Source organism: Panthera pardus, unplaced genomic scaffold, assembly GCF_024362965.1.
Source record: "Panthera pardus isolate Hobbes unplaced genomic scaffold, ASM2436296v1 HiC_scaffold_2, whole genome shotgun sequence".
Lineage (NCBI taxonomy): Eukaryota > Metazoa > Chordata > Mammalia > Carnivora > Felidae > Panthera > Panthera pardus.
Genome location: NW_026526765.1, coordinates 121648730 through 121663708, shown reverse-complemented (window position 1 = coordinate 121663708; position 14979 = coordinate 121648730). Strand labels below are relative to the sequence as shown.

Below are 14979 nucleotides of genomic sequence, written 5' to 3'. Positions count from 1 at the left end.
TCCTCTGTCTCCCTCTCTCTGCCCCGTTCCTGCTTGCTCCCTCTTTCTCTCTCAAAAAATAAATAAATATAAAAATTTTTTAAAAATAAGTGAGGCATTGAAATAAAAAATAAAAGTCCATTTGCAACTACGTGGATGGAACTAGAGGGTATTATGCTAAGCGAAATTAGTCATAGAAAGACATATATTATTTCATTCATATGACAAATTTAAGATACAAAACAGATGAACATAAGGGAAAGGAAGCAAAAATAATACAAAAACAGAGAGGGGACAAAACATAAGGGATTCTTTAAAAATTTTTTAATGTTTTATTTATTTTTGAGAGAGAGTGAGAGAGTGCGAGTGGGGAAGGGCAGAGAGAGAGGGAGACAGAATCTGAAGCAGGCTTCAGGCTCCCAGCTGACAGCATAGAGCCCGTCTAGGGGCTCGAACTCATGAACCATGAGACCATGACCGGAGCTGAAGTCATGACCTGAGCCGAAGTTGATGGTAACTGAGCCACCCAGGCGCCCCAGGGGGACTCTTAAATACAGAGAACAAACAGGTTTGTGGAGGGGTTGTGGGGGGCGGGGAATGGGCTAACTGGTTAAGGAGCATTAAGGAATCTACTCCTGAAATCATTGTTGCACTATCTGTTAACTAACTTGGATGTAAATTAAAAATAAATTAATTAAACAAAAATAAATGAATACATACATACATACTGGTGAGGCACTGAAAAGCAAATGGTGCATGGATAGCTTGTCAGCAGGTAGACTTCATTGAAGTAGATAGTGACCTGGCCTTTTCTTTGGGGAAGGCCCAAATGTCAGTATCTGACCTCTTTTCTCTGGATCACATGGTTTCTTTAGAGAATAATCTTTGAATCTTGACTATGTGTGTGTTTGTGTGTGTGTGTGTGTGTGTGTGTGTGTGTGTGTGTGGAGATGTATGCCTTGGAAATGGATTTAATGAGACCAAGAATGGAGTAAGGGGGTAACATTACTGCAGTAAAGTACATAGATTTTCACCTAATTTTGTTTGATGCTGTACAACCCTTTATCTGTGCCTGCTTTCTCTGAGTTTGAGCCTCCTTTGGTTCAATTTACCTAGAAAGTACACTTTTCATCTGTGGGATGGGGAAGGAAGTCATTCTAGGAAGGGATAGGGATCCTGGACATCCAATAGCTCTGGATATACTTTAATGAATCCCCCATGTCCAGCCTCATGCCTTTCCCCCTTCCTTGGAAACTTCTGCCTGCAAATATTGAGCCTCTTGCAGGTTCTGTCAGTTGGGTTTGTCTCTCTTTGGTATACTGCCTTGCAGACATTTAGCATGTAACTTTCTCTGATCTCTGAATTTATCATTCTTTCCTCTGCTTTGGACTTCTGAAAACAGATTGACATTCCTCATTCACTGTTGTCTCATCTCTTTTTTTGACTTTAGGGGTTCTTGTTATCTGGGCAAACTTTTTTCCTAATGTTTATTTATTTATTTTGAGAGGGGGTAGGGGCAGAGGGAGAGAGAGAGAGAATCCGAAGCAGGCTCCCTAATATGAGCACACAGCCCAATGTGGGACTTGATCTCACACACCATGAGATCATGACCTGAGCCAAAATCAAGGGTTGGAGGCTTACCTGGCTCAGCCATCCAGGTGTCCCTTGGCAAATTTTTGACAAAGAAAAGAGCTATGTGAGAACACTGTGCCGTTTTACATTGGAAAAGGAATTTTAAATTCTTCATGTCATATTTGAAGGATTTTTAAAAATTTATTTTACTTTTTTTTTCTTAAAATAAACTCTACCCCCAAGTGGGGCTGGAACTCACCACTCGAAGATCAAGGGTCACATGCTTTAGTGACTGAGCCAGCCAGGCACCCTGAGGGATTTTTTGTTATGTTTTGATATTACCCTCAAGAAAGTCAAGGAGAAAGAAATAAAAAGCATATTTTAATATTTATTGTAGAAGCCCTATCAAGTTATCTAGAAATGCTTTTAATATCTTAATGACCATGGAGTGTCAATTAATTACATCTGGTTCATTGTTTATTTTTTAAAAAACATGCTGAGTTTTTACAAACACAAGATACATAGAAAACTGCAATAAATCATCAACTGCTTTTGTGTTAAGTTCATACATATGTTTTGGAGAAGCCAAATTAGTGATCAAGGCTAGGGAGCACAAGGGCATTAATAGGGAAATGGTCTATACCTTCATTGAATTGCCAGACATAGTTGCATAAATAGCAGAGACAGAGATCAAGTTCCATGACATATATTTAACTAAATATATGGATTTGGAGACAACAGATGCCAGAATATATTGTATCACTGACCAGCATAATAGGCAGTCTTAAGCAAGTGAAACCATTTTTTTCTTACTAACCACAATGATGATACTTCTGTTCTAATTGTAAGCATGCCCTCCCAAGCATACATACCAGAAAATAATGGCAAAGAATTTCCAGCTTTTCACTGAAGACCACTACCTTTGACAAGATGAATACCTAAATCACATGCTCCCTAGCAATTGGGCCAGATAGGAATACCAGAGAAAGTGGGGTGTGAGCCAAGGCCTGAATGACAAAAAGATAAACATGAGAATATCTGGAGACAGTTTCAGGAAAAGAGAACTGTACATGCTAAATATAGCTCTGTGGTGAGAAAGCGGTTGGCATTTGAAGTAAAGAAAAAAAAGTCCAGGATGGCTGTGTAGTGAGCAGTCTTCCTAGTGTGTATTTTCACATAGCGTGTATAAAAGATAAGAACCAGAGTTTAAGTCATTCAGAGGCACAAATTGTCACAATTTGTCCAAATTTTCATCTTAAATAAAAATTTCATCTCCAAATTGAAAATGTCAGGATTTATGTAACTAAAAACTGAATATAAAGATTCCTTTTACCTAGTCTGTAGATATAATGAAAATTGGAAGCCATACTGACATGAATGTTTATTGCAGCATTTGGTATAATAAAAAAATTGTTGTGGAACAACCTAAGTGGCCAGCAATAGGGGAGTGGATAAAATGTTTTTTAAAAAATCTTTATCCTGAACTGAAGCAGTAAATCTATATGTGCTGATAAGGAAGGATATTTATATATTTTTGAGTCATAAATTTTATAGTGGTATCTATAACAAAATCATACTTTTTTTCCTTTACCAAACTAAATATACATTTAGTTGTACACTAAATAAAGACCTGGAATGATACAGCTCAAAATGTTAACAGTTTACTCTAGAAAGTTGGTTGAAAGGGACTTTATCTTTTATTTTTTGTAAAAATCTCTGTATTATTTAATATTGAAAACTGTACTCATTGGAAACCAATTTGACAATAAACTTCATATATTGAAAAAAAACCAAACAACAAAAAAAAAGAAAACTGTACTCATTAGCCAAAGGAACTGTGAGAATAGTGAGTCCTTTTGGTAACTCAGTACTTACTTTAAGAGAAATGGATCCCACTCTTTTTCAGTTAAGCTTTTCTTTTTACATAAGAGGGTAACTCTTAACTCTATAACTTATAACTCTGAAACTCATTATAGAGTTCTCAATATGAATAGAAAGCCAAGCTATAAATAAATCAAGTAAAAACCCAAGTTATAGTAGTTAGCAGAGTCCCTTTGTTTATGCTGCAGATTATTTGAAGCAAACTTTGTTTCTGTTGTAATTAGTTTCCTTTTTTTTGTTTGTGTTTTTTTGGAGGGGGAGGTTAATGTTTATTTATTTTGAGAGAGAGAGAGAAAGAGAGAGAGAGAGAGAGAGAGAGAGAGAGAGAGAGAGAGAGAGAGAGACCATGAGTGGGGGAGGGAAAGAAAGAGGGAGAGAGAGAATCCCAAGCAGGCTCTGGACTGTCAGCACAGAGCTCAGCACGGTACTCCATCTCACCAACTGTGAGATCATGACCTGAGCCTAAATCAAGAGTTGGGCACTTAACCGACTGAGCCACCCAGGTGTCTCTGTAGATTCTTTAATTTGAAATCAGCCACTTAAAATAGCTGTTTCTTTATACTTGTCTATCACTTTTATCATTTTTAATTCAAAATTATTTAATCCCTGTTATGTTCAGACATTAGTACATAGGCAATAATAGTTTGCTTTTATTGTTAATTTTACTATATTCCAGGCGTTGTTCTAAGTCCTTTATATGTATCAACTCAATAGCCAACAACCAACAACTCAACAGCTCTATGAGGTACATAATATTATCACCTTCATTTTAATGATGAGAACACTGAAAAAAACAGATTATTTGCCCAACAGCACACAACTAGTAGGTCACTGAGCTAGCATATAAACCCAGGCACTGCATCTCTTGATCTTGAGATTTTGATCTCTTTACTATCCTTTAGTAAGTTTACAGTGACTAACAAGCCCAAGTGCCTACTGTCAGTGAGTTTACAGCCTAGTGGGGGATGAGCCATAGGTAGTTTACACTTTAGAATGGTAAATGCATAACTGAGTATTTATCCCAGCAGACTACTGGAGAGTGCATGAGATTATAACAGACACTAAATGTGTAGTTGAGTACATCATATCCAGTATTTGGTATGGTATAGAACAATAAGTATTTGTTGAATAAAAGGTAAAGAGTAGAAGCAAAGCCATAGTAGAGCTGCTCTAGATGGAGATAAAGAAGGACTTGTTGGAGTTGGTGACGTTAAGGTTGAGAATGGAGATATGTGGGATTTGGCCAAATAAAGAGTCTTCTAGATATGGGCTAAAAATAAGTGGGAAGATGTGGTGACATGAGGCTGAAAAGGTAATTGGAATACTCATAATCTTGTGTTTTTTAAAAAAATATAAACTTAGTCCTGAAAGCAGTGGTATACCTTTGAAGAGTTTTAAGCATGGGAATGATATGATCAAATATAGCTTAGGAAGATCACTTTGGTGGCCAACTCAAAAACCTAAATTGGTGAGAAAAAAAGTTTATAAACACACAACCAGTTAGGAAGCCATTGCCATTTGTTTGGCAAGAGATGAAAATGACTTGAACTAGAACACTGCCGGTAGAGATGAAGTAGTGATTGAAGAGCTTTTTTATAAGTAGACTCAGTAGTCAGAGGGTGAGTAGTCAAAAGTTATGGCTTAAGCTTCTAGCTTCAGTAACTGGGTTGGGTGATTGTGCTCTTTATTTTCACTTAGTCATAAAACATGGAAGAGCAAGTTTTCAAGGAAAAGGAGGAAAGGAGTTCCATTTGGGGACATTTGGAGTTGAGTTGCCTGAGAGATACAAGTATTTCTGGTATACAGCTGAATATACTAAATCTGAAGCTCTTAAGAGATCAGAAATATGGATTTGAGAATCAGCATAGTGCTAGTAACTGAAATGGGAGTCAAACAATCACTAGACCATTTTGCTATTGTATGCCGCATCTCTCCTTCCTATTAAAGATGGAATTCAGCCATCACTGGTGTTGAGACCCTTGTAAGAATAAATTATTTTGATAAGTGACTCACTGTAAAGGCAAATATGGTGGGAGATTTTCAGGTGTCAATGCTTTAAGTGTAGCAAAATACCAAATGTACTAAAACAGCATTTATTATCTACCTACCATCCTTTTTCTTTTTAAAAAAATTTTTTTAAATGTTTATTTTTGAGAGAGACAGACAGTGTGACTGGGGGAGGAAGAGAGAGAGGGAAACACAGAATCTGAAGCAGGCTCCAGGCTCTGAGTCATCAGCACAGAGCCCAATGCGGGGCTCGAACTCACAAACTGGGAGATCATGACCTGAGCCAAAGTTGGATGCTTAACCGACTGAGCCACCCAGACACCCCTCTACCTACCATCCTAATGTATTAAGAAAACTTGCTTCTTCGTATTTGCAAACATCAAGAAATAATCCAAAATCTGATACTTGGGAGAAGCCTTAAACCTCTGTATTCTGTACTAAAATCTTAAAAATTAGGACATTTTGGTAGAAAACAAACAGATAACGTGAAAGAGAAAATTAGTATTGTGAGATTTCCACCATCAGCATGTAGGATTTTAGACTTGAGAAGTCTGCACAGTTTTAACATTTCACTACGGATGTTTCCTGTCAAATACAAAATTAAAATGGGCTTTAAATGTTTGCTTCATGAGGCCAATTTTCAAACGAACCTTTAATCCCAACCTGTCAGAAATGAATTGCATGCAATAGTGCATTTTGCAAATTTTGTCAGTTTTCAGAAATAGCTTAAATGTAAGGCATTAGATTAGAATCTTAAGAACATGTAAAATTTAAGAATATGAAAATTATGTTTAAGAAATTTTGAAATACTATAGTGATGACTTCCTTTATGAACAATTTTGATTAACTAACATGGACACATCACCTCTGTTCTGAGAATACTATTAAATGACTGCAGGATTAAAGTTGAAAATATTTACAAATGCAATCAATTCAAACCAATGTTGATTCAGTGAAAAGTACTCGATATGATAGCCTTTGCTTTGTTTCTACTATTTTAACCGAGTGTAGTGCTTAAAAAAAAAAAGATAAAAATACTAAGTTTTATAAATAAAACTATAGTAACTGTTAAAGATAAAAATAGTAAGTTGTATGCTAACAAAAGTTAGGCTAGTTTAGGAAAGGTTCTATACCTTGTGTTTTGTAACCTCCAAATGAAACAGGTGGGTTGGAAACTTAACATAAGGCAAAGATGGCATTTCCCAATTTCTTTGACCCTGCTGTGATTTCTTTTCTTTTTTTTTTTTAACATTTATTTTTGAGACAGAGAGAGCCAGATCATGAACGGGGGAGGGTCAGAGAGAGAGGGAGACACAGAATCCGAAACAGGCTCCAGGCTCTGAGCGGTCAGCCCAGAGCCCGACGCGGGGCTCGAACTCATGGACCACGAGATCGTGACCTGAGCCGAAGTTGGACGCTTAACCGACTGAGCCACCCAGGCGCCCCAGACCCTGCTGTGATTTCTTAAAACCCAACACATAACTGTTTCTTTTCCCTACAAACCAGAATCAAATCAGTCATTAAACCCCACCAAGAAACCACCTCAAAAGAGGATCTGATTTCCACTACCCCTAAAAGAGCAAGACACATTATGAGGTGAAAATTAGTTACTTTTATTTACTGTTAAAACAACTTTATGAAATGATTTGCAACTCTACATGGGGACAAATGCTTTCAGCAGCTGGGAAAATAGCTACCACTGCATGGGAAAATATATGCAAACTAGTTTCACTGCCTGCAGACTAGACTCTAGATCTTACTGCTCTCAGATGGCATCAGAGAGAAGCAACAGCCACTTCTGGCAAATGAGAAACAGCAGCAAAGTCCTGCAGTCAAGGTGTGATTACTAAGGTTGAACTGTTCATTCCACTAATCCTACAATTTTCCTACAATCATTTATCTGTGTACACATTCCTACTTCCTAAAGAATAAACACCTAACAAAGTGGTTATGACAAACAAGATAGCAATTCACATTTATATTTGTCTGTAAGACAAATTCAGCAACAGACAGTGGGGGAAATGGGAACTACTATAAAGTTACATCTAGTCCAGGTGATGAAGCCAAGATTATTCTTTCAATGGTGAGCCATCTAAGGAATGAAATTAAGTATTAGAACTCTTCTCACTTCTCTAGGAGTGATTCTAGCTCTTCTTGCAAAGAGCTGAGCTGCTCCTTTTCTCGGTCTTCCTTTTGTTTGAGTTCATCCAGCACAGCCTGAAATCTGTTCTTGAGAGCCAGGTTTTCGACTTTCATAATGAGATCCTCCTGTCGTTTTGCCCTATCCTGGGTCTCTTGGAGTTTGCCTTTCATATTATCAATCTGTTTCTGAATTCCCATGACCAGCTGATTGGTTCCCTCATTTTCTTGGTGCTGTTCATCTGATTCATTCAACTTGTCCTGTAGCTGTCTTTCCAAATCTTCCTCAGTGTCAATGATGTTTATATCTTCTTCATCTTGATGCTGGGTCTCATCTTCATCTTCACTGCTGCTGCTGAGGTCATTGAATATCTCCCGAAGCTCATCGTGTTCTAATGAGTCATGGCCCTGCCTGTGACCAGACATTCCTGGAGAAGAAATATCAAGGCCCTGATTTTCTGTTTCTTTTGTTTCATCTTCAGCAATTATTTCCCAACGAGTACTCACAGCTTCAGCATCTGTACTCAGCAACCGCTTCACTTCTTTCTCCACATCTGGAGATTCAATATACTTCTTCTTTGCTGTCTTCCGGAACCTTCTCTTTCTGACATTTTTAAGAGGCAGAGTAATTCCATGGTTCCATATAAACTTTTTCTCTTTGTCCTTATCCTTTTTCTTGCTTGCTTTGGGATCAGTAGTAGCAACTGGCTCTTCCACAGGAGGATAGAGATCACCATCGACTGTGGAGACAAGCATCTGACATATATCAGCTGTCTTGTAAAAAGTTTTCTTATCAATGGTTTTCAGACTTTCCATAACACACGGAAGATCTACCAATTTTGAGGCCAATGGGACCCGGTCCACTCTGACGATTCCATGACGTCCATCAGGGTGTAACTCAATTGTCAGTCTGTCCTTCAGGTTGACATGACCAGACTGTACTGCCCGCCTCACAGTAGAGGCATATTCTGGAGGTAGCCGTAATATAAACTGGCTCTCTAGTTCGTGAGGAGCATCATCTTTGCTCTTACTCATCTTTACTTCTTTGAGATTCACTTTTCTGACAATCACTTGTTGCACTAAAAAGTTCCAACAGTTAGAACGACCAGTTTGTTATGAGCTGAAATCTTAAGTACAAAGAGTTTTAAGCAGAACAGGAGCTAAGCGTCTATTTTGTCTTAATGTTGAATCAAGGCCCAAGTCTATATGAATTTGCCGTGACTAAAAACCAGTTAGGTGCGTTTTAATCTATTAGCTGCAATGCAAGTTTCAGCCTCCAGATGCCGCTGCCGGACAATGCAGAGGGAGCTAGCTAGCAGGAAAGCAAATGGCGGCTTCTGCGGAATGATTTTCGACACAGTAAGTAAGGCCCAGCAGACACTCCCAATCCACACTCTCACGGAACAAAGATATTCAAAAACCGGGGCGCGGTGAGCTCTCTTCGCCTTGGGTACTTACAATCCAGTGACGATTATAAACCTAGCTTCTCCGGACAGGAGCTAACGGAAGAGGAAGCCACTCAGAGCAAGACGGCCGGGCGCCGAGAGTCTTATTCAGTCTCTTTAATCCTCTGTTTTTTCCGGCTCTTAGGAAAGTGATCCGCTACCGATTAGCAACGGAATGGCGGAGGGCAGGCAGCGCGAAATCTCGCCGAGAGCCGCAACTCGCAGAGCCTGAAGCGATAGCTGCGCAGCTCACCAGGTCTCGGTCCGGGGCGGCAGACCCAGCGAAAAAGAAAGCACTACGTCATCCCGCCGGGCGGGAGAAGCGGCTGTGAGTGACAGCACGACTCAAGCGGAAGTGCGGGCTGCCCTAGCTTGCGCAGGCGTAGTAGTGCAATTGCGCCATCCGGCGACTTGTCCTCTCGTGAGAATTTGACTTAACGCGATGAACGCGATAATATTTCATAGAGAGCTATTGCTTTGAAAATATTTAGAGGCAAAGCTTGCTAGAAAGACGTTAGACCCTTATGTCCCCCTTTCCCGCTCCGCTAAGCCAGAACTTTTACCGGTCGCCGTGGGGCCGGATAGCTCCTAGACTGCTGAGTGATTACCGGAGATAGGGCGTCCGTGCGGAAAGCGTCTTTGCATCTGTCTGGAACCTCTCGGATGCTTCCACACGGTATACCAATCTGAAGCAGATACAAGAAATTATAATTAACCATACAGAGGATTGTAAAGTACCCAAATCAGTGGAGTGAGAAGGAGAAGCTGACCACTATATAATTCTAAGTATATATTTTGTTGATTATGAAAATGCCCGAAGGGGACTCACGATTTAGGGACTGTGTTTTGAAGGACTCCAAGGGAACATGGGTGATTACTCTTTCTAATATGTTTGATGTAGATATAAACGTAAACAGAAATAAGTGTATGGGGGCACATAATCGTTTAGGACACAGTTGTCTGATAAGTGGTCTAACTATAGAAGAATAAAATTGAAATTTAATTAGGATTTTTTTTCATTCCACGTCCACTATTTTGAAGCTTTTCTACTAGTCTCTTCTTTGCGTAGTGAGGTATTCATTTGCTTTTTTTGTAATATTTAGGCCTAAATATCTAAGAGTTTCCACTTGCTCCTATTCATTTCCATTTATTTTTTAATAGGATCAGGTAAAGTATCAAGGTCATTAAATTTAATCTCTGTCCTCTAAAATATGAACAGCTATATCTAAATTTAAAAACTCACTTAAAATGTGATTAACACTCTCAAAATTCGCTTTATTTGTTTAGGCACTTATTGTCTCTTTCACCCCAGATTGGAAGCTCTGTGATAATCCAGAGTTTTCAGTCTCCCATAGTCATCGTGTCCCAGTGCCTAGTACGAAAACATGGGAGACACCCCAAAAAATTTGCTAATTGAATGAAACAACTGACCCATCTAGAAATAGCATAAATATAGTCTAATTCCCATAATAATTTGTGAGGGAAAATATATTCTATGTCACCTTAAAATGAGATAGAGCCATGTTACATACATTTCTCTCTAGTCAAGGACAGTGCCAATTATGAGTGGAGAGTTTTGCTAAAAGTGTGTGTGAATGTGTCTTCTTTGGTTTAGGTAGACTCTGATACCTAATCATGAGAGGAAATTAAAACGGCCTGGCACCAATTTGGACTTTTTGTTAAATTTGAAGTAGAAATTAGGTTCTTTCAGATAACTACATTAGTTCTGTTGGTTCTATGATGTGTTGAAGAATGTTCACTGATATAACTATAATTTCAGGATCATCTGTTTCCTTTTTTCGATGGTGAACTTTTTTTCAGTGTGATTATCCCTTAATTATACTTGGTTTTACTTCATTTGTAGCTATGAGTTTATTTTGCTAGCCTCTGCATGGTACTTTATTTAACCATATAATATGTAAGGACATGTCTATACATGTAAATAATCCAAATATTACTTTGCATTTTAATTGCCTGAGTTTTATGATGCTCAAATACCTTTGTCACAGAAAGTAACTTAAGATAAATTCTATGTAATTCTGATTTTCCGAAATTATTATCTATTTTAGTTAGTAAATCTTTATATGGAATGTTGTTGAAGAAAATTAAAAGGATTAACTGAAGTTTCCCCTCAGGTATCTACCTCCTTCAGTCCTGGAACATATTTTCTGCTTTTGAGTTTAACACATTTTATAAATGCTGTTTTTTGGGGGGAAAATTACATTGATCCTAAAACCAAGGGCTCTACCTCATCACACATTACCCTAATGTCTATTGATAAATATAGGTTTAAAAAAAAAAATCAAGTCCATTAGACATACAGGAACACTCTAAATTGATGAACGAATTATACTTCTGTGGTTGTTCCATGGAATATCTGTGATACTAGGAAACCAAAGATTTGGGAAGAGCAATAAATTCCCCAGTTAAATGCCTCCTTCCTTTAATAAAAGTAGTATCACAATCAGGCTAATGCTGTATGCTTGAAAATTCCCTTTAAAAATTTCTAAATGTTTTTTATTTATTTTTGAGAGACAGAGAGAGACAAAGCACGAGTGGGGGAGGTCAGAGAGAGAGGGAGACACAGAATCCCAAGCAAGCTCCAGGCTCTGAGCTTTCAGCACAGAGCCTGACACAGGGCTCCAACTCATGAACCATTAGATCATGACCTGAGCTGAAGTCAGACACTTAACTGACTAAGCTACCCAGGCACCCCTGAAAATTCCCTTTAGTAAACTTTTAATAAACTTTTAAGTTGCTTATACTGTGGAGGTTAAAAAATTATGAGTGATGAAATAAGCCCTGCTTATATTTTGGAGATCACAAATTACAGGGTAAGGAAATTTCAGACACCTCAGGAAAGTATACTTCTATACTGGTGTATCATTTTATAAACAGTAAAAAACAAGTTTATAGGGATGCCTGGCTGGTTAAGTCGGTAGAGCATGCGACCCTTGATCTTGGGGTTGTGAGTTTGAGCCCCACTTTGAGTGGGAAAATTACTTAAAAATAAAATCCTAGGGGCGTCTGGGCGGCTCAGTCGGTTAAGCGTCCGACTTCGGCTCAGGTCAAGATCTCGCGGTTTGTGAGTTCAAGCCCCGCGTTGGGCTCTGTGCTGACAGCTTGGAGCCTGGAGCCTGCTTCAGATTCTGTGTCTCACTCTCTCTCTGCCCCTCCCCTGCTCATTCTCTGTGTCTCTCTGTCTCAAAAATAAATAAAACATTTTTTAAAAAATAAAAAATTAAAATAAATAAAAATAAAATCCTAAAGGGACTCCTGGCTGGTTCATTCAGAGGAGCATCCAACTCTTGATCTCAGGGTTGTGAGTTTGAGCACCACATTGGATGTAGAGATTACTTAAATAAAACTTAAAAAAATGAAATCTTAAAAAAAAAGTTTAACTAAAATGTAGCAGTCTCCTGTATCAAGTAGGACGTTTTCTATAGAAAAAAAAGGCCAACCTAATTTACACTGATTTATTATTTTTTTAATATGAAATTTATTGTCAGATTGGTTTCCATACAACACCCAGTGCTCATCCCAACAGGTGCCCTCCTCAATACCCATCACCCACTTTCTCCTCCCTCTCACACCCCATCAACCCTCAGTTTATTCTCAGTTTTTAAGAGTCTCTTATGGTTTGGCTCCCTTCCTCTCTAACTTTTTTCCCCTTAAATAATTAGAAAATCTGTTATCTTAAAAACCAGGTGTTCTAGAGCAGCTCTGTCCAATAGAAATATAATGTGAGCCACAGATGAAAGCCACTTATGTGATATTAAATTATCTAGTGACCAAAGTGGCAAAAAGAAATATGTGAAATTAATTTCAATAATTTGATTTAACTTAATTCAAATGATCATAATCAATGTAATAGTTATTAATGATATATTTTACATTCTTACTTTGTACTAAATCTTCAAAACCTGGTACGTATTTTACACTGACAGCACATCTCAATTTGGACTGGCCATATTTCAGATGCTCAATGGCCACATGTAGCTGATGGTTACTGTTTTGGACAGTGCCAGTGCCATTCTTGAAAGTATGGCTCCCTCTAGGCATGATAGAATCATGACCTGGCACAAATTGTTTTTCTCTTCCTAATTTTGGAGAATGATTATTTATATTTTTTCTGTTATTCTTTCAGCTTTGTCCTTATCTTGTAAACTTCTTAAGTCTCTGGTCATAAGAATTCTGCCAGCAGTAACCAGGGAGCTTCCTTCCTTGTCCACGGTAAGTTCAGAGAGTGGCTTCCTCCAACCAAAGTTTGTCTTTCAATGTGATTGGACCAGTTTAGACCATTTACCTATCCCTGGCTCAATAATAGTCACCTGGGGAATACCCTGAGCCTGTGATTTTCAGTATGATGGGGAGGAGGTGACATTTGGTAATGTCTGGAAACATTTTTGATTGTCATAACTGTGGGGGTGGGGTCTACTGGCATCTATTGTGTAGAGGCCAGGGATGCTGCTAAATATCCTACCATATGCAGACCAGCCCTCTTCCCCACAATAGTTCCATGGCTCAAAATAGTACCATGGTTGAGTAAGCTTATTAAGTCTGTATTCCTAACTAACACTGACAAGGGGAATGAGGTTTACCATTATTGGTTTACATCTATCAGTATCTATGAATAGGTTTAGCTTCCTGTTTCAGAGGGTGGGCCTCTAAACTAAAAAAGGAAATGTTAGAAGAGAGCAAAGGGCATAGACAACTTAGTCCATATGTACTACTTTAACAAAATACCATAAACTGAGTGGCTTGTAAACAACAGAAATTTATTTATAAGTTCTGGGGGCTGAGAAATCTGAGATAAAAGTGCCAGCAGATTTGATTGATGTCTGGTGAGGACTTCACCCTCATGACCTAATCACCTCTCCAAAGCCCTACCTCCAAATACCATTATACTTGGGATTAGGTTTCAACATATGAATTTTGAGGGAACACAAATACCGGTTTATAGAGGCCACCAGTAATATCCATGAAAGAGCTGATTATTTGAGGGGTTATAATAATATATATTTAATTCCAACAAAGATTCAAGTGGACAATAAGCACATGAAAAGATGCTCAACATCACTGATTGTTAGGGGAATGCAAATCAAGACAATGAGATACCACCTTACACCCATTAGGATGGCTACGATCAGAAAAACAAAATAACAAATGTTAGTAGGGATGTGAAATATTTGAAACCTTTGTGCATTGCTGGTAGGAATCTAAAATGGTATAGCCACTGTGGAAAACAGTGTGGCATTTCCTCAAAAAATTAAAAATAGGGGCACCTGCATGGCTCAGTCAGTTAAGCATCTGACTCTTGATTTTGGCTCAGGTCACGATCTCACGGTTTGTGAGTTCAAGCCCCTCATTGGGCTCTGTACTAGCAATGTGGAGCCTGCTTGAGATTCTCTGTCTCTGTCTGTCTCTGCTCCTCCTCTCCTCATACATTCACTCTCTCTCTCTCAAAATAAATAAACATTTAAAAAAATTAAAAGTAGAATTACCTTATGATCCAGCACTTCCACTTCTGGGCATGTACCCAAAAGAATTGAGAGCAGGGTCTCAAAGAGACATTTGTAGGGGTGCCTGCATGGCTCAGTTGGTTGAGCATCTGACCTCGGCTCAGGTCATGATCTCATGGTTCATGAGTTCGAGCCCCACATCAGGCTTGCTGCTGTCAGCCAAGAGCCTGCTTTGGATCCTCTGTCCCCCTCCCCCCGCCCCTCCTCTGTTCATGTTCTCTCTCTCAAAAATAAATACAACATTTAAAAAAGGACATTTGTACACCCATGTTTATAGCAACATAATTAATAGTAGCTAAAACTTAGAAGCAACCCAAGTTGCCATCAACAGATGAATGAATAAGTAAAATGTGGTCTGTACATACAATGTAATGTTATTCAGCCTTAAAAAGGAAGCAAATTTGGGGGTGCTTGGGTGGCTCAGTCAATTAAGG

General features: G+C 38.6%; 2 protein-coding genes across 3 annotated transcripts in view; one reads left to right on the top strand and one right to left on the bottom strand.

Moving 5' to 3' along the window:
- Nucleotides 1-7028: 7028 nt before the first annotated feature.
- TAF7 (TATA-box binding protein associated factor 7) lies at nt 7029-9338 on the bottom strand. The gene has a single exon (XM_019424496.2). The coding sequence runs from the start codon at nt 8611-8613 to the stop codon at nt 7564-7566; it is 1050 nt and encodes a 349-aa protein (XP_019280041.1). The 5' UTR covers nt 8614-9338; the 3' UTR covers nt 7029-7563.
- Nucleotides 9339-9671: 333 nt separating this feature from the next.
- The window catches only part of LOC109252202 (protocadherin gamma-C4), a 175000-nt gene continuing 169692 nt past the window's right edge, over nt 9672-14979 (top strand). Inside the window, exons 1-2 of one of the 2 annotated variants that reach the window (XM_019424489.2) lie at nt 9672-9699; nt 13171-13256. In XM_019424489.2, the coding sequence (XP_019280034.1) occupies nt 9687-9699; nt 13171-13256 (99 nt within the window). In that variant the 5' untranslated portion in view covers nt 9672-9686. Of the gene's footprint in view, nt 9700-13170; nt 13257-14979 lie in introns of those variants that run through there. The other variant, XM_019424480.2, reaches the window with a different exon arrangement.

Bases quoted from the DNA above. Each gene is read 5' to 3' on its own strand.
- TAF7 (XM_019424496.2), bottom strand. From the start codon at position 8,613: ATGAGTAAGAGCAAAGATGATGCTCCTCACGAACTAGAGAGCCAGTTT.